The sequence below is a fragment of the Vicia villosa genome, linkage group LG5 (assembly GCF_029867415.1).
Source record: "Vicia villosa cultivar HV-30 ecotype Madison, WI linkage group LG5, Vvil1.0, whole genome shotgun sequence".
NCBI lineage: Eukaryota > Viridiplantae > Streptophyta > Magnoliopsida > Fabales > Fabaceae > Vicia > Vicia villosa.
This window is the reverse complement of record NC_081184.1, coordinates 163684887-163699912: the sequence shown is the minus strand read 5'-3', so window position 1 is coordinate 163699912 and position 15026 is coordinate 163684887. Positions and strand designations below refer to the sequence as shown.

Below are 15026 nucleotides of genomic sequence, written 5' to 3'. Positions count from 1 at the left end.
AGAGAAATCTGCTTTCTCTTGGTGAATTCGACAAGAAAGGATATGTTTTCCAAGGAGAGAAAAGTATCCTAAGAGTCATGAAGGGTTCGAAGGAAGTCTTGAGAGGCGTGAAGAAACAAGGCTTGTATACCCTTGAGGCTGAAGTTGTAAGTGGTTCGACAAATGTTGCATCCACGAAACCTTTGTCGAAAACAGAAATCTGGCACATGAGATTGGGCCATGTCAGTGAAAGGGGTCTGGTCGAATTAGGGAAACAAAATCTGCTTGGTGGAGACAAAGTCGAAAAGCTGAAGTTTTGTGAACCCTGTGTACTTGGAAAATCTTGCAGAATGAAGTTCAACAAAGGCAAACAAAGAACACATGGATCCCTTGATTACATCCATGCTGATCTTTGGGGGCCTGCAATGTGTCCATCACATTCAGGAGCAAGGTATTTTCTATCCATAGTAGATGATTATTCTAGAAAATTATGGGTATTCATCCAGAAGACTAAGGATGAAACTTTTGAGAATTTCAAAAGTTGGAAGACTCTGGTTGAAAATAAGACTGTCAGAAAGGTCAAGAGGTTGAGAACCGACAATGACCTTGAATTTTGCAATGAGGCATTCGACAGTTTTTGTGCTGCCTCTGGTATTGCAAGGCATAGAACTACTGCAGGTACTCCACAGCAAAATGGTTTGGCTGAAAGGTTTAATCGAACTATTTTGGAGAGAGTCAGATGCATGTTGACTAGTGCGGGGTTAACAAAGGTGTTCTGGGCTGAGGCTGTTTCGACAGCAACATATCTGATAAACAGATGTCCTTCGACAGCGTTAGATATGAAGACACCTGAAGAAGTTTGGTCGGGACATCCACCAGATCTCGACAAACTGAGAGTATTTGGCTGCGTAGCCTATGCTCACATTAGGCAAGACAAGGTCGAACCTAGAGCTCTGAAATGCATGTTCATGGGATACCCTGAAGGAGTCAAAGCTTATAGGCTATGGTGCCTAGAGCCAGGTCACAGGAGGTGTATCACTAGTCGAGATATAGTTTTCAATGAAGCTGAAATGGCTTTTAAGAAAATTGATGATGTTGGTCGAAGTACAGAAACATCTGACGAAGAGCTGGAACAGGTAGAGATTCCTGTTGAGGTGGAGCATGTTGATGCTGAATTGCATATCCCAGATGAAGTCGAAGAAGAACCAGAAGATGCTGAAGTTGAGGAAACTGACGATGACTACCTATTGTCGAGAGATAGGTCGAGAAGAGTCATCAAGCCACCTCAAAGACTTGGATATGCAGATCTTATAGCTTATGCCTTAATCTCTGCAAGTGAGGTTCTAGACGAAGAACCTAGAGACTATAAGGAAGTTATGAGGAGTCGAAATAAGACTGAATGGCTGAAGGCCATGGATGATGAGATGAAATCTCTTCATGATAATCATACTTGGGAACTGATCAAGAAACCTGTTGGGGCAAGGTTAGTCAGCTGTAAATGGATTTTCAAAGTTAAGGAAGGAATTGAAGGAGTGACGTCGAAAAGATACAAGGCAAGGCTAGTTGCAAGGGGTTTCACTCAGAAAGAAGGTGTCGACTTCAATGATGTGTTTTCTCCTGTTGTGAAGCATGAGTCCATTCGAATGTTGCTTGCCATGGTGGCACAGTTCGATCTTGAACTGGAACAGATGGATGTGAAGACTGCGTTCTTGTATGGTGATCTAGATGAAACGATCCTGATGAGGCAACCTGAAGGGTATGTTGAAAAGGGGAAGGAAGATTATGTGTGCAAGTTAAAGAGATCTTTGTATGGGCTGAAACAATCTCCTCGACAGTGGAATAGGAGATTCGACAAGTTCATGGCACGCATAAGTTTCATTAGAAGTCAGTTCGACCACTGCGTTTACTTCAGATTTCGACCTGGTAATTCATTTGTTATTTTGTTGCTTTATGTGGATGATATTCTCATAGCAAGCAACAGTGTCGAAGATGTGATGAGGGTGAAGGCTGAACTCAATAAGGAGTTCGATATGAAGGATCTGGGAGCTGCTTCCAGGATTCTTGGAATTGACATTCGAAGAGATAGAAAGAAGTCGAAGTTATGCTTATCTCAAAAGGCATATCTACGGAAGATTCTTGAAAAGTTTGGTATGTCGAATTCGAAGCCAGTTGTGACTCCAACAAACCCTCAATTCAAGCTGAGTATTGATCAGTGTCCCAGTACTGATGTCGAAAGAGCCTATATGAATAGCATCCCATATGCTAATATAGTCGGTTCTTTGATGTATGCTATGGTCTGTACTAGACCCGACATAGCTTACGCAGTCAGTCTTGTAAGCAGGTACATGGCGAATCCTGGAAAGGCTCACTGGTAAGCATTGAAGTGGATTTTAAGGTACATAAATGGGTCTCTGAATAGAGTCCTAATTTATGGTGGAGCCTTGGGTGAAGATAGTAAAGCAGTAATAGAAGGATATGTCGACTCTGATTATGCAGGTTGTATGGATTCCAGAAAATCTATTTCTGGATATGTTTTCACTATGTTTGGCACTGCAATTAGTTGGAAAGCAACACTTCAGAAGGTTGTTGCTCTATCAACCACTGAAGCGGAGTATATTGCCCTAACTGAAGCTGTGAAAGAAGCATTGTGGCTTGAAGGTTTTGCGAAGGAGCTGAAACTTCAAGGTCGAGGTATCACTGTTAAATGTGATAGTCAAAGTGCAATACATCTGTCGAAAAATTCAGCCTATCATGAGCGAACTAAGCACATTGATGTGAGGCTGCATTTCGTCAGAGGAGTAATCGAGCGTGGAGAAGTCCAAGTGCTGAAGGTTTCGACTGAAGACAATGCTGCTGATATGATCACCAAGACATTGCCGAGTTGCAAGTTTTTCCACTGTATGCAGTTGATAAAGCTGCATGAACAAAGCTAGTTTGTTCCTTGACGTTATAGAGTTAGGTCCAAGGTGGAGATTTGTGAGATATTGGATCGAACTCTAGTATTGTCGAAGGGTAGCTTCTTGGTTCGACAGAGTTAAGCATGAAGTCGAAGGATTGTTCACATGCTGGTGTCGAAGTGTGCATGCTGTAGTCGAAGATGGGTCTAGCATGCAGATGTCGAAGATGCTAGGGTTGTTAGCATGTTAAATTAGGTTTTAGTGTTTAAACCCTAATTTGTTAAGTTAGCTTGTTTATTAAGTTGGCTTGTGTAATGGGCCTTGCTGAAAAAGCCCATTAGTTAGTATGTTAGGTTTTATTATAAATAGCATACTAGTCTCTCATCATTGCTAAGCTGCAAATCCTAATTTAGGGTGAGAGAGGTTATTTGTTATTCTTGTAAACTTGTAATCTTGTTCTAAGAGAAAGTGAAAGGATAGCAGTTATAACCAATTCTTGTGTTCTTCTTATCCTCTCTAATTCCCTATTATACTTTGTTATTGGTATCGTTTTTCACAACAAACACGTTATAGGAAATCAGATCCTTCCCGCATCTTTAGATTGTATAGTCACTATTTATAAATAATTTGTTCACCAACGACTTTTACATATACGGTCTAATTTATCTCACAGCATGTTCAGAAACGTTAGGTCTAAGATATGATATACCACCTCGTCTGAAACACATTTACAGATCAATTATACAACCTTCTTCTACAACTATAACAAATCTATCTCAAACCTCCTTCGGAAACGTTACGCGAAGCAATTTTATCCAGACAGTACTCATATTAATTATGAGTTACTTTGTGGTTTTTCCTATAAAAAAAATACTATTTGATTACCTGTCTTGGAAATAATATGGCCTCGTCGTTATATTTTCCTGTTCTCATTGAGCCTATACATCAATATTTGATCAAGTTAGTGATCTAGCATGAGCATTGTTTTCAGGACCACGCTATAACTCCTGAGATCATACAACATATTGTCATGTTCTCATTGAAATCATACATTAGTATTTGATTACTAGTCTTGGAACCAATCTGGCGTTGTTGTTATATTGTAAAGTTCTCATTGAACTCATACATTAGTATTTGATCAGGTTAGTGAACTCATACATTGTCGCCTTTTAATTATGTTTTAACTGAGTATTCGAAATTTATTGTCTTTTAATTGAGCATTTGGAATGTGAGAGCTTTACATTAGACAGAGCTTTTCCATTTTTCCACTATATTTTCTGGAGACATGTTTGAGTTGAGATGATGTTTTTTAATCATGTTTGAGACAATTATGTTTTTAGATGCTGTATAAGAAAATTCTGTTTTTTAATAAATGTTCTAGTTATGATTAAATTAATAATTTTTTTATGTTAAAGTATATTTTTCCTAGTTATATCTATAATTTTATCCAGTCGGTGGATCTTATAATTTTTATTACGATCTTACGATTTAGTATGTTTTTCCTATATTCAATCAATCTTACGATTTTAACAACCGTGTGCTTCCATTAGAGTGATTCATTTCTCAGTTCAAAGTATTACTATTCAACAAACTTCATTTTCTCTTATTTTCTTGACAGTAGCATAACATGTCAAACAATGCTACTAGTTAACTTTCCCAGTGAATAACATGATACAGTTGTTACACAAATTTAAAATTCAAAAAGCAGCACTAGTGTCAACTTTAGAGAATATAAAAAAGAAAGGGACAAAATGGCAAATTTACAAGTACCACATTGTTATAAATGACAGCAAAATACTCAAACTTTGATGGACTGGTCTCATCTCTCAATAAACTCAAGTCTCCATCAAACAAATTACCATCATCACTCAAATCACAAACCATAGTTTCACAACTTTGTTTGATTCTATGTCTTCTGATCTCTATTCTTTTGGCACAACTTTCCACTCACATTCAACCTCAGAACTTGATGGAACTCAAGATCTTCCATTTCTCTCTGATTCCTTCCCTTTCTTCAACACTACTTCTTCAAACTCATTTGATGAACCTCTTCTTCCTTCTTCTCTAGATCCTTTTTCGCCTTCCTTTTTCTCTTTCTCAACTTCCACTGATCAAAACCTCACAAGTTATCATCAAACTAATGAAACTTTCTCAGATTTTGATCTCTCCCAAGTTAAAAACGAGGAATCATCATCACAAATAAGTGTTGATTATTATAACAATAATCAGTTTCTTCCTCATAGTTACAGTGGTGCTGAGAATGCATCAAAGTACATGCAAAGAAGCTTCAGTAGTAACTCTTTCGAAAAGAAGCCGAGTTTTCAATTCCAAACTCACCGCGATAATCCTATGGATTCGTCGAAATTTCAAATGCATGATTTAAGCTCCACTGATAATAGTTTGAGAAGGGTTTGTAGCACTGGCGATTTGCAGGTAAATTCGCAGGTTTCTTTGTTTCTTTCGCTTATATATATATATATATATATATATATATATATATATATATATATATATATATATATATATATATATATATATATATATATATATATATATATATATTTTTAAAAGATAATTTTATTGAAATTTTATTACTCGTTGAAAAAGCAGAACATGAAAGAAAATAACATGTCTCCAACGGAGGGAAATTTGCAAGAGGAATCAAATTTCAAAGTAGGCCGATACAACGCCGAAGAAAGAAAGGAAAAAATTTCGAAATACAGAGCTAAGAGAACACAAAGGAACTTTAATAAGACCATTAAGGTAATCAAGATTATAATGTAAAGTAATTATGAAAGTTAGATTAAGAAGAAGAAGATTCTGACTTTTAAATTTATGGTTTATATCAGTATGCATGTCGAAAGACATTAGCAGACAATCGACCGCGCGTACGTGGCAGGTTCGCGCGTAATGACGAGCCCAACGAAATTCCTAAAGTTCCGTGTAGAGACGAAGACGAAGTCGATTTTTGGGTAAATAATATTACTAATTAATTAACGTTCAACTGATATTTATCTGATACGCTGAGTTAATTCATACATATTATATTTTCGTTGGTCTAATATTATTGTATAATATAATGTCAAGTGCTACATGAATTTTATTAGTATTTTTGAAATTTGGTTTAATAAAAAATAAAAAGCTAGAAAATATATAAAAAAAAGTACATATTATAATGTTGAAATAACAGAAGTTGCACATTATGTAGATGGAAGAATTGAGGTTATATGAAGATGATGTAACAGTGGGAGCAGCAGAACAATATCTGAAGAGCAATAGTTATGGAGTTAGTCAATTTCAGTACTTTGGATTATGAGTTTTTAGTGTTAGGATAATGGAAGAAGAATCTTTAGACTTTAGGGTTGATTGATCAAAGTGGAAGTTTTTCTTTCTAATGTTTTTGTTATAAGAAAAAATAAAATATATGAATAAGTCACTCACTCACTCACATGGAATCTCAGATGTTCCTAAGGTCAATATGACATTTGGTTGTTGGACGGTGCCCTAGATATAGATAGCTAGTTTATAGTTTGCATTAATATTCCACTTTTATTTTTTGTATTCAAGATATGATTTATCAATTGTTTAGTGAATGTATATTGTATTCCATAATCATTGGTAGGTATCTCTTTATACATTCAACCTTGTTTAACATGGAGAATAAAAGTGCTATATTAGTTTTTTTCTTCTTTATTTTGATATTGAGTATAAGGTACATTCAAATTCATTTCATTAAATTATAAATTTGGATCTTTTGTAAGCAAACTCAAAGGATTTATGAGCTCTTCACACTTATTGCGAAATTATATGAACATGAACAAACAAAATACAACTAAATATGAAAGACTCATTATACGAAAGATTCACTATATGTAATACAGAAACATAGAGAAAACGAAAGACTCACTATATGTAATACAGAAACATAGGGAAAACATGAGAGCATAAATTGAATAAGATTAATATTATATAAGACTCAAGATGAGACCCTACCAAGAAAATAAGCCGCAATAACCGACTCTCCCTAATAGAGTTGGCAACAAACATTTAAAATAAGAGAGATCGAACAACTTTAAGAAAAACAAGTTTTTCTTTTAGCGACACCATTTTGTTGAAGGGCGTCGACACGTGTGAATCCATGAATAACATCATGTTTACTAATAAAGTTGAAAAAAATGTGATTGACATATTATTTACTATTGTCAGATTGATATCTCTTTATACCTTTATTGAGTTGTATTTGTATCATATTATAAAATTGGATAACTAATTTTGATGCTTCTGATTTAGTACTCATCAAGAAAATTCAAGATATTATAGGGTACAATCATCAACAAAAGAAACAAATTGTTTTGCACCAAAAATATTAGAGGTAAGGGAAAATCCTCAAACATCAAAATGAATAACATTAAATAATTCAACACTTTTATGAATAAATAAAAGAAAAAAAAACACAATTATGTTTTGCTAACGGACAAACATCACTTTTAAAAAAACTCAACAAAATGTTGAGGATAAAGATGAAAAATTATAATTAATTATATAAAATAGAGGATGTCCAAAACGTTTGTGCTGAAGTCAAATTTGCTGAGGCACGAGAAAAAGACTCGAACTTGAGACAGGAGGCAATACCTTTGGACCATTTGTCTCCCTAGAGAAGTAGTATAACCCTTCTTTTTTAGCTATTCCTATTGTCTCCATGTGGTAAGGTTCTCAAAAACACAATGAAAAGCAAAAAATTGTTACATTATGATTTTGATCACATGTAAGCTTATGTTAAAATTAAACAATTGAAATATGTAGGGATGTGAATAAAAAATTGTAACTTTGAATGAAGGTTACAAGTCAATATTTCATCTTATTTTTCACAACGCGCCAAACCTACTGCATTTATTGATTAAAAAACACAAAATATATCAATTTAAAGAACAAGTAAATCAAGAATAAAGACAACAAGAAATTGAAAGAAGATCAATTGATCAATTATGCTAAATTCCTTACTTTCCAATCATGTGAAGTCTAACTTGTAGACAGAAAGTAGAGTAATAGCTCAACAAGTTCTTTATATAGAAAGAATGTCTCTAGACCATGGTTGATGCCAACGGTCACAAATTACTATCAAGCAAAGATTATTCAATTTTTTTGTGAGTGGAACATACTAGGTTACTAGGTAGCCAATTTTTCCCTAAGCAAAGAAAAGCTACTAAAAGAGTTTGTTTTTTTCCATCCACAAAAACTAGTGTGTGGAATAGAACAATTACAAACATGGAATCTAACTCCACAATTAGGTGCTAAGCACATGAAGGGTGAGACACGATTGGTAAAAGTTTCACAACCCTAATTGAGTTTTGTGTGGACAAAGAAACAAAAAAAGTGGAATTAACATAATAGGAAAGTTATTATATTCTTTTCTTATTATCATAATGTGATGAATATAGTATTGTTTGGTTAATTAAATTTATCTATTTAGTACAAGTGGATTTGTGTCTTCCAATTAAATATCAGTCAAATAAATTCCAATTCAGATAAAAGGATGTTAATATATAATTTAGGTTTACATTCTTTAGTGCTGTCAAATCTTTAGATTAAAATGATGAATGAGCAACTAGAAACTCAAAGTGTGGAGTGGAGGACTAAAGTCCTTCATGTTAATTCACACAGGTGTACATGCAGTCTCTCCTTTTAGTCAAGCAGATTGATGATATAAATTTTTAGTCAAACACATTATATTAGGTTCAGATGTGAAAAGTGATTTTTAAACCGATTATATATAAACTAGTTGTTGTTTATGTATGAAAGAAACTTATATATCTAAATTTTAAAGTTTTGGAGTGGAAAAGGGATGTACTCCGGTCTCATGTTAGTCTTAATTGAAACTTAAATGTGAGATGTTATTGTTAAGAGTTTTATGTCGGATAATATATGGGATGAACTTTATGTTTATAAATAGGAATAATTTTCATCATTTAAATCGATTTTGTATGGTTGAGTTAGATCAAATTAAACTATATTTCTTAATAGTAAATAATTCCACATTGCTAAAAAATAAAAAAAAGAAGAATATATAAGAGATTGAACCATACTCTTAATTCCTGAAAATTTTGAGTTGAGACGTGATGTCAACATCTTTTATGGGTTTGGTACTAGAGACAATCACTAATTTATACAAAAAAGCATTTTGGTAAACAAAAATACGTTCCGGAACAGTTGAAAGAAATGTTCTGGTAATCAAAAATGCATTTCGGAAGACTTTGATAAAGTGTTCCGATTTGGTTTGAGCCATTCCGGAAAACTTTGTTAAAGTCTTCCAGAACACATTTTTGTTAACCGGAAGTATATAAGAAAGTGTTGCGGTTTATAATTTTTTAAACCGGATGACTTGCAGAAAGTGTTCCGAGAGACGTGTGTATGGGTGCAATTTTTTGATTTTTTTATGAATAGTAAAAAGTAAAATGATTAAAAACATTAAAGGATAAATTTGATATTTTTGAAAAAAATTAGGTATACAAAGGGGTACGAAGTAAAAAAAAACTAAAAAAAAAACTAGTTTCTCATATTCTCTAAGAACAATCACTAATTTAAACTTTTTACTCTTTCATACAACCCACAAGAATATCTTAAGAGAAATCAACAATCACTAATTTATACTTTTTACTCTTTCATACAACCCACAAGAATATCTTAAGAGAAATCAAGATAAGAAATTTATATTCTTCCTATAATAAATCTTACTACCCAAAATTATTGTAATGTGTTTCACAACACAAACAGCAAGGCCGTCTCAACTTTTTAGAGGCCCTGTGTAGATTAGTTATGTTTCAACCATGACAAAATAATTAGAGGCTCTATTTACCTCCATTTTAATAGTGGCAAAAATTTACGAGGCCCTATTTAGTTAGGATTTAATCGTAAAAAATTTGAGGCCCTGTGCGGTAGCCCGCCTTGCACGCCCTCAAAGACGGCCCTGACAAACAGTATACCCTTAAAAACACTCAACTTTTATCTTTGAACCATAAACTTTCTCTCGTTTGGTCTCATAAGATTATACACAAATAATGAAGATTAAAACTAATGTTTGGTTTTGATCTTGATGTCATCTGTCTTGCGTTTGCATCCAGCGCCTTACGCCCTCACCCAAAAAAACTATATCTACATGTTGTTGTTGGACATATGACTCTACACACAAGAGAAAAGGAGAATTATATACTTTAGAAAAATAGTAGTTTGAAAAACTTTTAAAAATCATTTTTAGAGTTTAAAATCATTTTAAAAAGATTTTAGAAATTAGCAGCAGAAAATAAAATGTGGAAAGTAAATAGTTAAGGAATAAAGAAATAACACCAAAAATTAAAGAATTTCAGTAAAAAAAAAAGACTTAACCCTCTCCCCAAGGTTTGTTCTTAAGAGTATCCAGTAAATCTTAGGAGCCTTTAATAGGTTGAACGATTGAATCCCCTTGTACAAGGAAAATGAAGTTTCTGACTAACTTGCAACCAAACAACAAACATATGAAAAAAAACGGTTAGTCTTTCTTCCATATGACGGATTGAAGCGGTTAGTCTTCTTTTCAAATAAAAACTTGAAGCAGATAGTCCCCAAGATAAATCGAGATTTTACACAGGCTAATCTAGAACCAAGGAGAGCTTTTGAACCGGGCTGAGCTCACAAACCTAATCGAGGTTTTGACGAGCTGACCACAAACTTATGGAATTTTATATCGAACTTATCTCCAACCTTAGAAAGCTTTTAACTGTACTGAGCATATGAACCGAAACAAGGTTTTGCACAGGATAACCATAAACCAATGTGAGATTTAATGTCAAGTTGATCTCAAATCGATGAAAGCTTTTGAACGCATTGAGCCTTCGAACCAAACCAATGACTTAGTATCTAAATCCCCAAACAAAGATTTTAAAAGGTTTAACTTCAAACCCAAATAAGCAATCCCTAATTGGATAAATTATTAAATAAAGATAAAAATGTTCCTTGGTGAACTTACAATATCACCCTTCCAAAAATACAACGATACCTCACTTACAAAAGACCTTTCTTGATAGCATTACGGATAAATCTCCAAGTGAGAGAAGAAAGAAAATATTTTTAGAGAGTGTGAGGTATGAGAAATCACGATTCTAAATGTAAAAATATGAGGGAAGGGGCCTCTATTTATAGGCAAGAGGTTGACACAAGAAAGATTTTTTTTATGGAAAAAAAATGAGCCAATTGATTGGTTGGCCTAAAATTAATCGTTTTGAAAGTTTTAAAAGGTAAGAAAAGATAAATATAGTGTTGGACTTGAGATTTCACACACAAGATGAGGTGAATTGTGTGGTTTGAAAAAAATATGGTTTTGAAAATTTTTCGAGACTAAAATCAAAGTTTGAAAAATATTTCTCTATGTCTAGGCAGTGGAAAAGAAATATATAAAAATAAAGTGCAGAAATTAAAGAGTTTAAGGGAAGAAGAAAAACACTAAGAATTATAGAGTTTCAGTCAAATCAAAAGTACCCACTCCTCTCCCCAATAGTTGATCTTGAGATAATCAATTAAGTAATCGAGAGCTTTTAGTAGTTGAAGCTCACGAACCCCCTTATACAAGGATATGGTGGTTGTCTTACAACCATGATAATACAATGAAATATATGATCGTTTGCGTCTTCTCCTTGAAATGTTAAGACTGAAGTGGTCAAGCTTCTTTCCTAACAGTAAGTTAAAGTGGTGAGACTTCTCTCCACAAAATATCTAAGCTCAATTTGGTTTAATAGGATAACCAATAACCTCTTGAGATTTTAACAGGCTGATCTTCTAACTTATAGTTTTATACAGAATTACCATGAACGTAATGGTAAGATCATCAATATTGAAGAACTTCATCCTTTGAATGAACAAGACTTTATAATATCTTTAAGTGAAGTTCAACCATATTAATGATCTTCAACCTAACTAAATATCAAGAATTGATCACATAATCCTCAACCAAAGCTTTTAACGAGTTTAGCTTCCAACCACATATTTTTATCCCTGAATAGATTGTGTTTATCCAAGATGCATAAATAACATTCTTAAAGAACTTATACAATGCTACTCATCCAGAATAACAAAGACACCTCACTCACAAAGATCTTTCCTCACAAAAGCATTTGATATAAAAAATATGAGAGAAAATGAAAATAAAAACTTAGAGAGAGAGAGAGAGGGAGAGAGATAATTTGTGTGTCAATACACAAATCGAGTTCTGGTGAAATAAAATGAGAAATGAGGACCCTATTTATAAGCTTCAAATCGTCCAAAAGAATAAACCTCATTAGTTAAATTTTTTTTAAAAAAAATTAAAAATTAAAATATTTCCACGTGGATTTAAAAATTAAAAGAAAATACCACTTGGACTGTCACGTAAGCAGCTAGAGAGAATCTTTGCTGCAATGTGGCAGTCAGGGGTGTACTTTGAGTCTATAATCCAACTCTTTTAAATTTCTCAACTCATCACCATTAGTGCATCCACAATTTCATAAGAGAATTTCTTCACCCACCTCCTAACCTTCTTGCTCACCCCTGGTGAATTTACAACACTATCCCTTGTTTCGGAAGTTCATTTCCGAAAAGGTACTTTTTTTGAAAAAAAGGTGTTTTCGGAAATGAACTTCCGAAAACGTGTTTTTTTTAATATAAAATATTGATTTCGGAGATGCATCTCCGAAATAAAGTTACATTTTCAGAAAATGTGGTGTTTCGGAAGTTCATCTCCGAACTCACCCCCCTTGGGAGAGGGAGGTGTTTTCGGAGATGCATATCCGAAATCTTCCAAGACCAAATTGGTCTTGGAATGTTTCGGATATACACTTCCGAAATAATTCAATAATTATTAAAAAATTAAAATCAAGGTGAATCAATACAATTAATAGGTATAAAATGAAAGTAAATCAATAATTTTCTCAAGATTCTTACTTAAAATAATTTTCTCCTATTTTTAGTAATAAATAATTTCCTCTCTAATAAATCATAATTCCCTATTCTCATACATAAAATAGATTTTTCACATTTTTGTATAACTATCTAATTATACTTCATATAAAAAAAATCATAATGCTAAATATTTTTGAATTTTTTTTTAATTTTATTTAAATTTAATCATATTGAATTCACTTAATATAAATAATAAAGTTGTTTCATTTTTAAATATAATATATACAAATTCACAAAGTGTCTATAAAAAATATACAAAAACTAAATAATAATTAGCATAATAATTTTATTGTGAAAAAAAATATATAATTGTATTTTAAATAATTGTGAAATTTGTTTCAAATAATGAATACACGTTTTTTTAATTAAAAAATCACATTTTTTTCTTAATAAATAATAAAAATAATGTATTATAATTAATAATAATAATAATCACGTAATTTATATTAATTTTTCTTAAAAATACATGATTTTTAATATTTATTTGTAGGAAATGTTATTTTTTATTAAATAATGATTTATCTCAATTTTAAACAAATGACAATTTTGATAATTAAGAAAAATTATATTCTACAAACTTATTTTAATTTTTAATTTTCAAATTATAAATTTTTTAATATTAATAAATAATAAACGTTATATTGAAATAAATAAAAAATCTGACCTTCAATCAAATTTTATTAATTTTATTTAAATAAACTTATATTATATATACTTTATATACACTATAAAAATTGTTATATTTTTAAATAGTGCGTTAAAATATAAAAACTATATAAACAGTAAATATAAAAACAATTTTATATATAAATATTAAATATAAAAACAAACAAGAATTAATGATTAATCCAAAAATATTATATAAAGTGAACAATGAAATTGATAATATTTTGTAATCATTTTTAAACATTTTAAAAAATATTATATATTTTTTATTTTTACATATTTGTGTGCTTATTATTCATTATTTATGCACATTTTGAGCATTATTTTTTATTCTATTTAAAATTGAAACAATTTTATTATTTACTTTAATTAATTGAATATGATTTTTTTAAAGAAAATAAAAACGTGAGTTTTGTTTTAAAATAAGAATATGTTATTTTTTTATAAAGATTAACAATTATTATAAATATATAAATAAAAAATTATAACTTATTTTGTAAGTGAAATTATTTTAATTTTGATAATTAAAATTATTTTAAATTTTAAAATTTCAATTAGGATAGAAATATATAATAACTATTATTCATAACTCATAAATTATATCAAAATATATAATTATTATTATTTATTACTCATAAATTATATCAAATTTATGATATGTGAATTAATTAATATCCTAAAATTAATTTTTGGGATTTTTTAAGATTTTTTTTGTTGTTTCGGAGATGCATCTCCGAATTAGTCAAAATCCCAATTTTTGAGATTTTTTCGGAAATGCACTTCCGAAGTCTGGAAAAATTTTGAAAAAAAAATATTTCGGAAATGCATTTCCGAAGCGGGATAAAATGGGTTTTTCGCTGGGAGTGACTCCCATAGGGAGGTGGGTAAAGAAATTTTCTTTCATAATCCTCTTCCGAGACAACTGCAATTTGAATGTAACTTTCATTGCTATCTTAGTTTGAACAATCTTTTTTGAAGTGACTGGTCTTGTGATAAATAACACACGTATACTTCAACATGTCAACACCTCTTTACTTGGATAAATTTTTTTCCCTAATGCTTTCCTCTACTCTCATTTTTTTTCCTTGAAACATTCAAATTTCCACACTATCATCAACTTTCAACTCTCATCTTGGTTGGTTCAAATTAGAGGTGTTCGCAGTGCGGTTTGACTAATTTTGACATAAAAAATACCCGAACTGCAAGAAAAAAGTGTGTGGTTCGGTTTGGTTCGGTTGCCTTTTAGAAGTAAAATTGAACCAAACCAAACCAAACTAAATCAAAGTGGATTGAGTTGATTCGGTTGGTTCGGTTTTTTTTATAAAAATTACTGAGTCATACATACACATATAAATGACAACATAACTTTGTATTTAGTCATTTATGCAATATCAAATAACAACAAAACTCATCATTTTGGACAACAACTTTCCATTTAATATACGTAAATAAGATTAGATAAAAGTGGAATAAAAAAACATAAAATAGTAGCATAAAACAATATAAAAAATATTATAATGA

The 15026-nt window shown here is 31.5% G+C and overlaps 1 protein-coding gene across 1 annotated transcript; it reads left to right on the top strand.

The window, feature by feature from the left end:
- The first annotated feature begins 4701 nt into the window (after nt 1-4701).
- On the top strand, nt 4702-6491 carry LOC131608065 (putative zinc finger protein CONSTANS-LIKE 11). The gene is made up of 4 exons (XM_058880005.1): nt 4702-5309; nt 5487-5639; nt 5726-5848; nt 6085-6491. The coding sequence occupies exons 1-4, from the start codon at nt 4785-4787 to the stop codon at nt 6190-6192; spliced, it is 909 nt and encodes a 302-aa protein (XP_058735988.1). The 5' UTR covers nt 4702-4784; the 3' UTR covers nt 6193-6491.
- Nucleotides 6492-15026: the final 8535 nt, after the last annotated feature.

Coding starts and splice junctions, on each gene's coding strand:
- LOC131608065 (XM_058880005.1), top strand. CDS start 4,785: ATGTCTTCTGATCTCTATTCTTTTGGCACAACTTTCCACTCACATTCA. Junction 5,640..5,725: donor ACTTTAATAAGACCATTAAG/GTAATCAAGATT, acceptor GGTTTATATCAG/TATGCATGTCGAAAGACATT. Junction 5,849..6,084: donor AAGACGAAGTCGATTTTTGG/GTAAATAATATT, acceptor CACATTATGTAG/ATGGAAGAATTGAGGTTATA.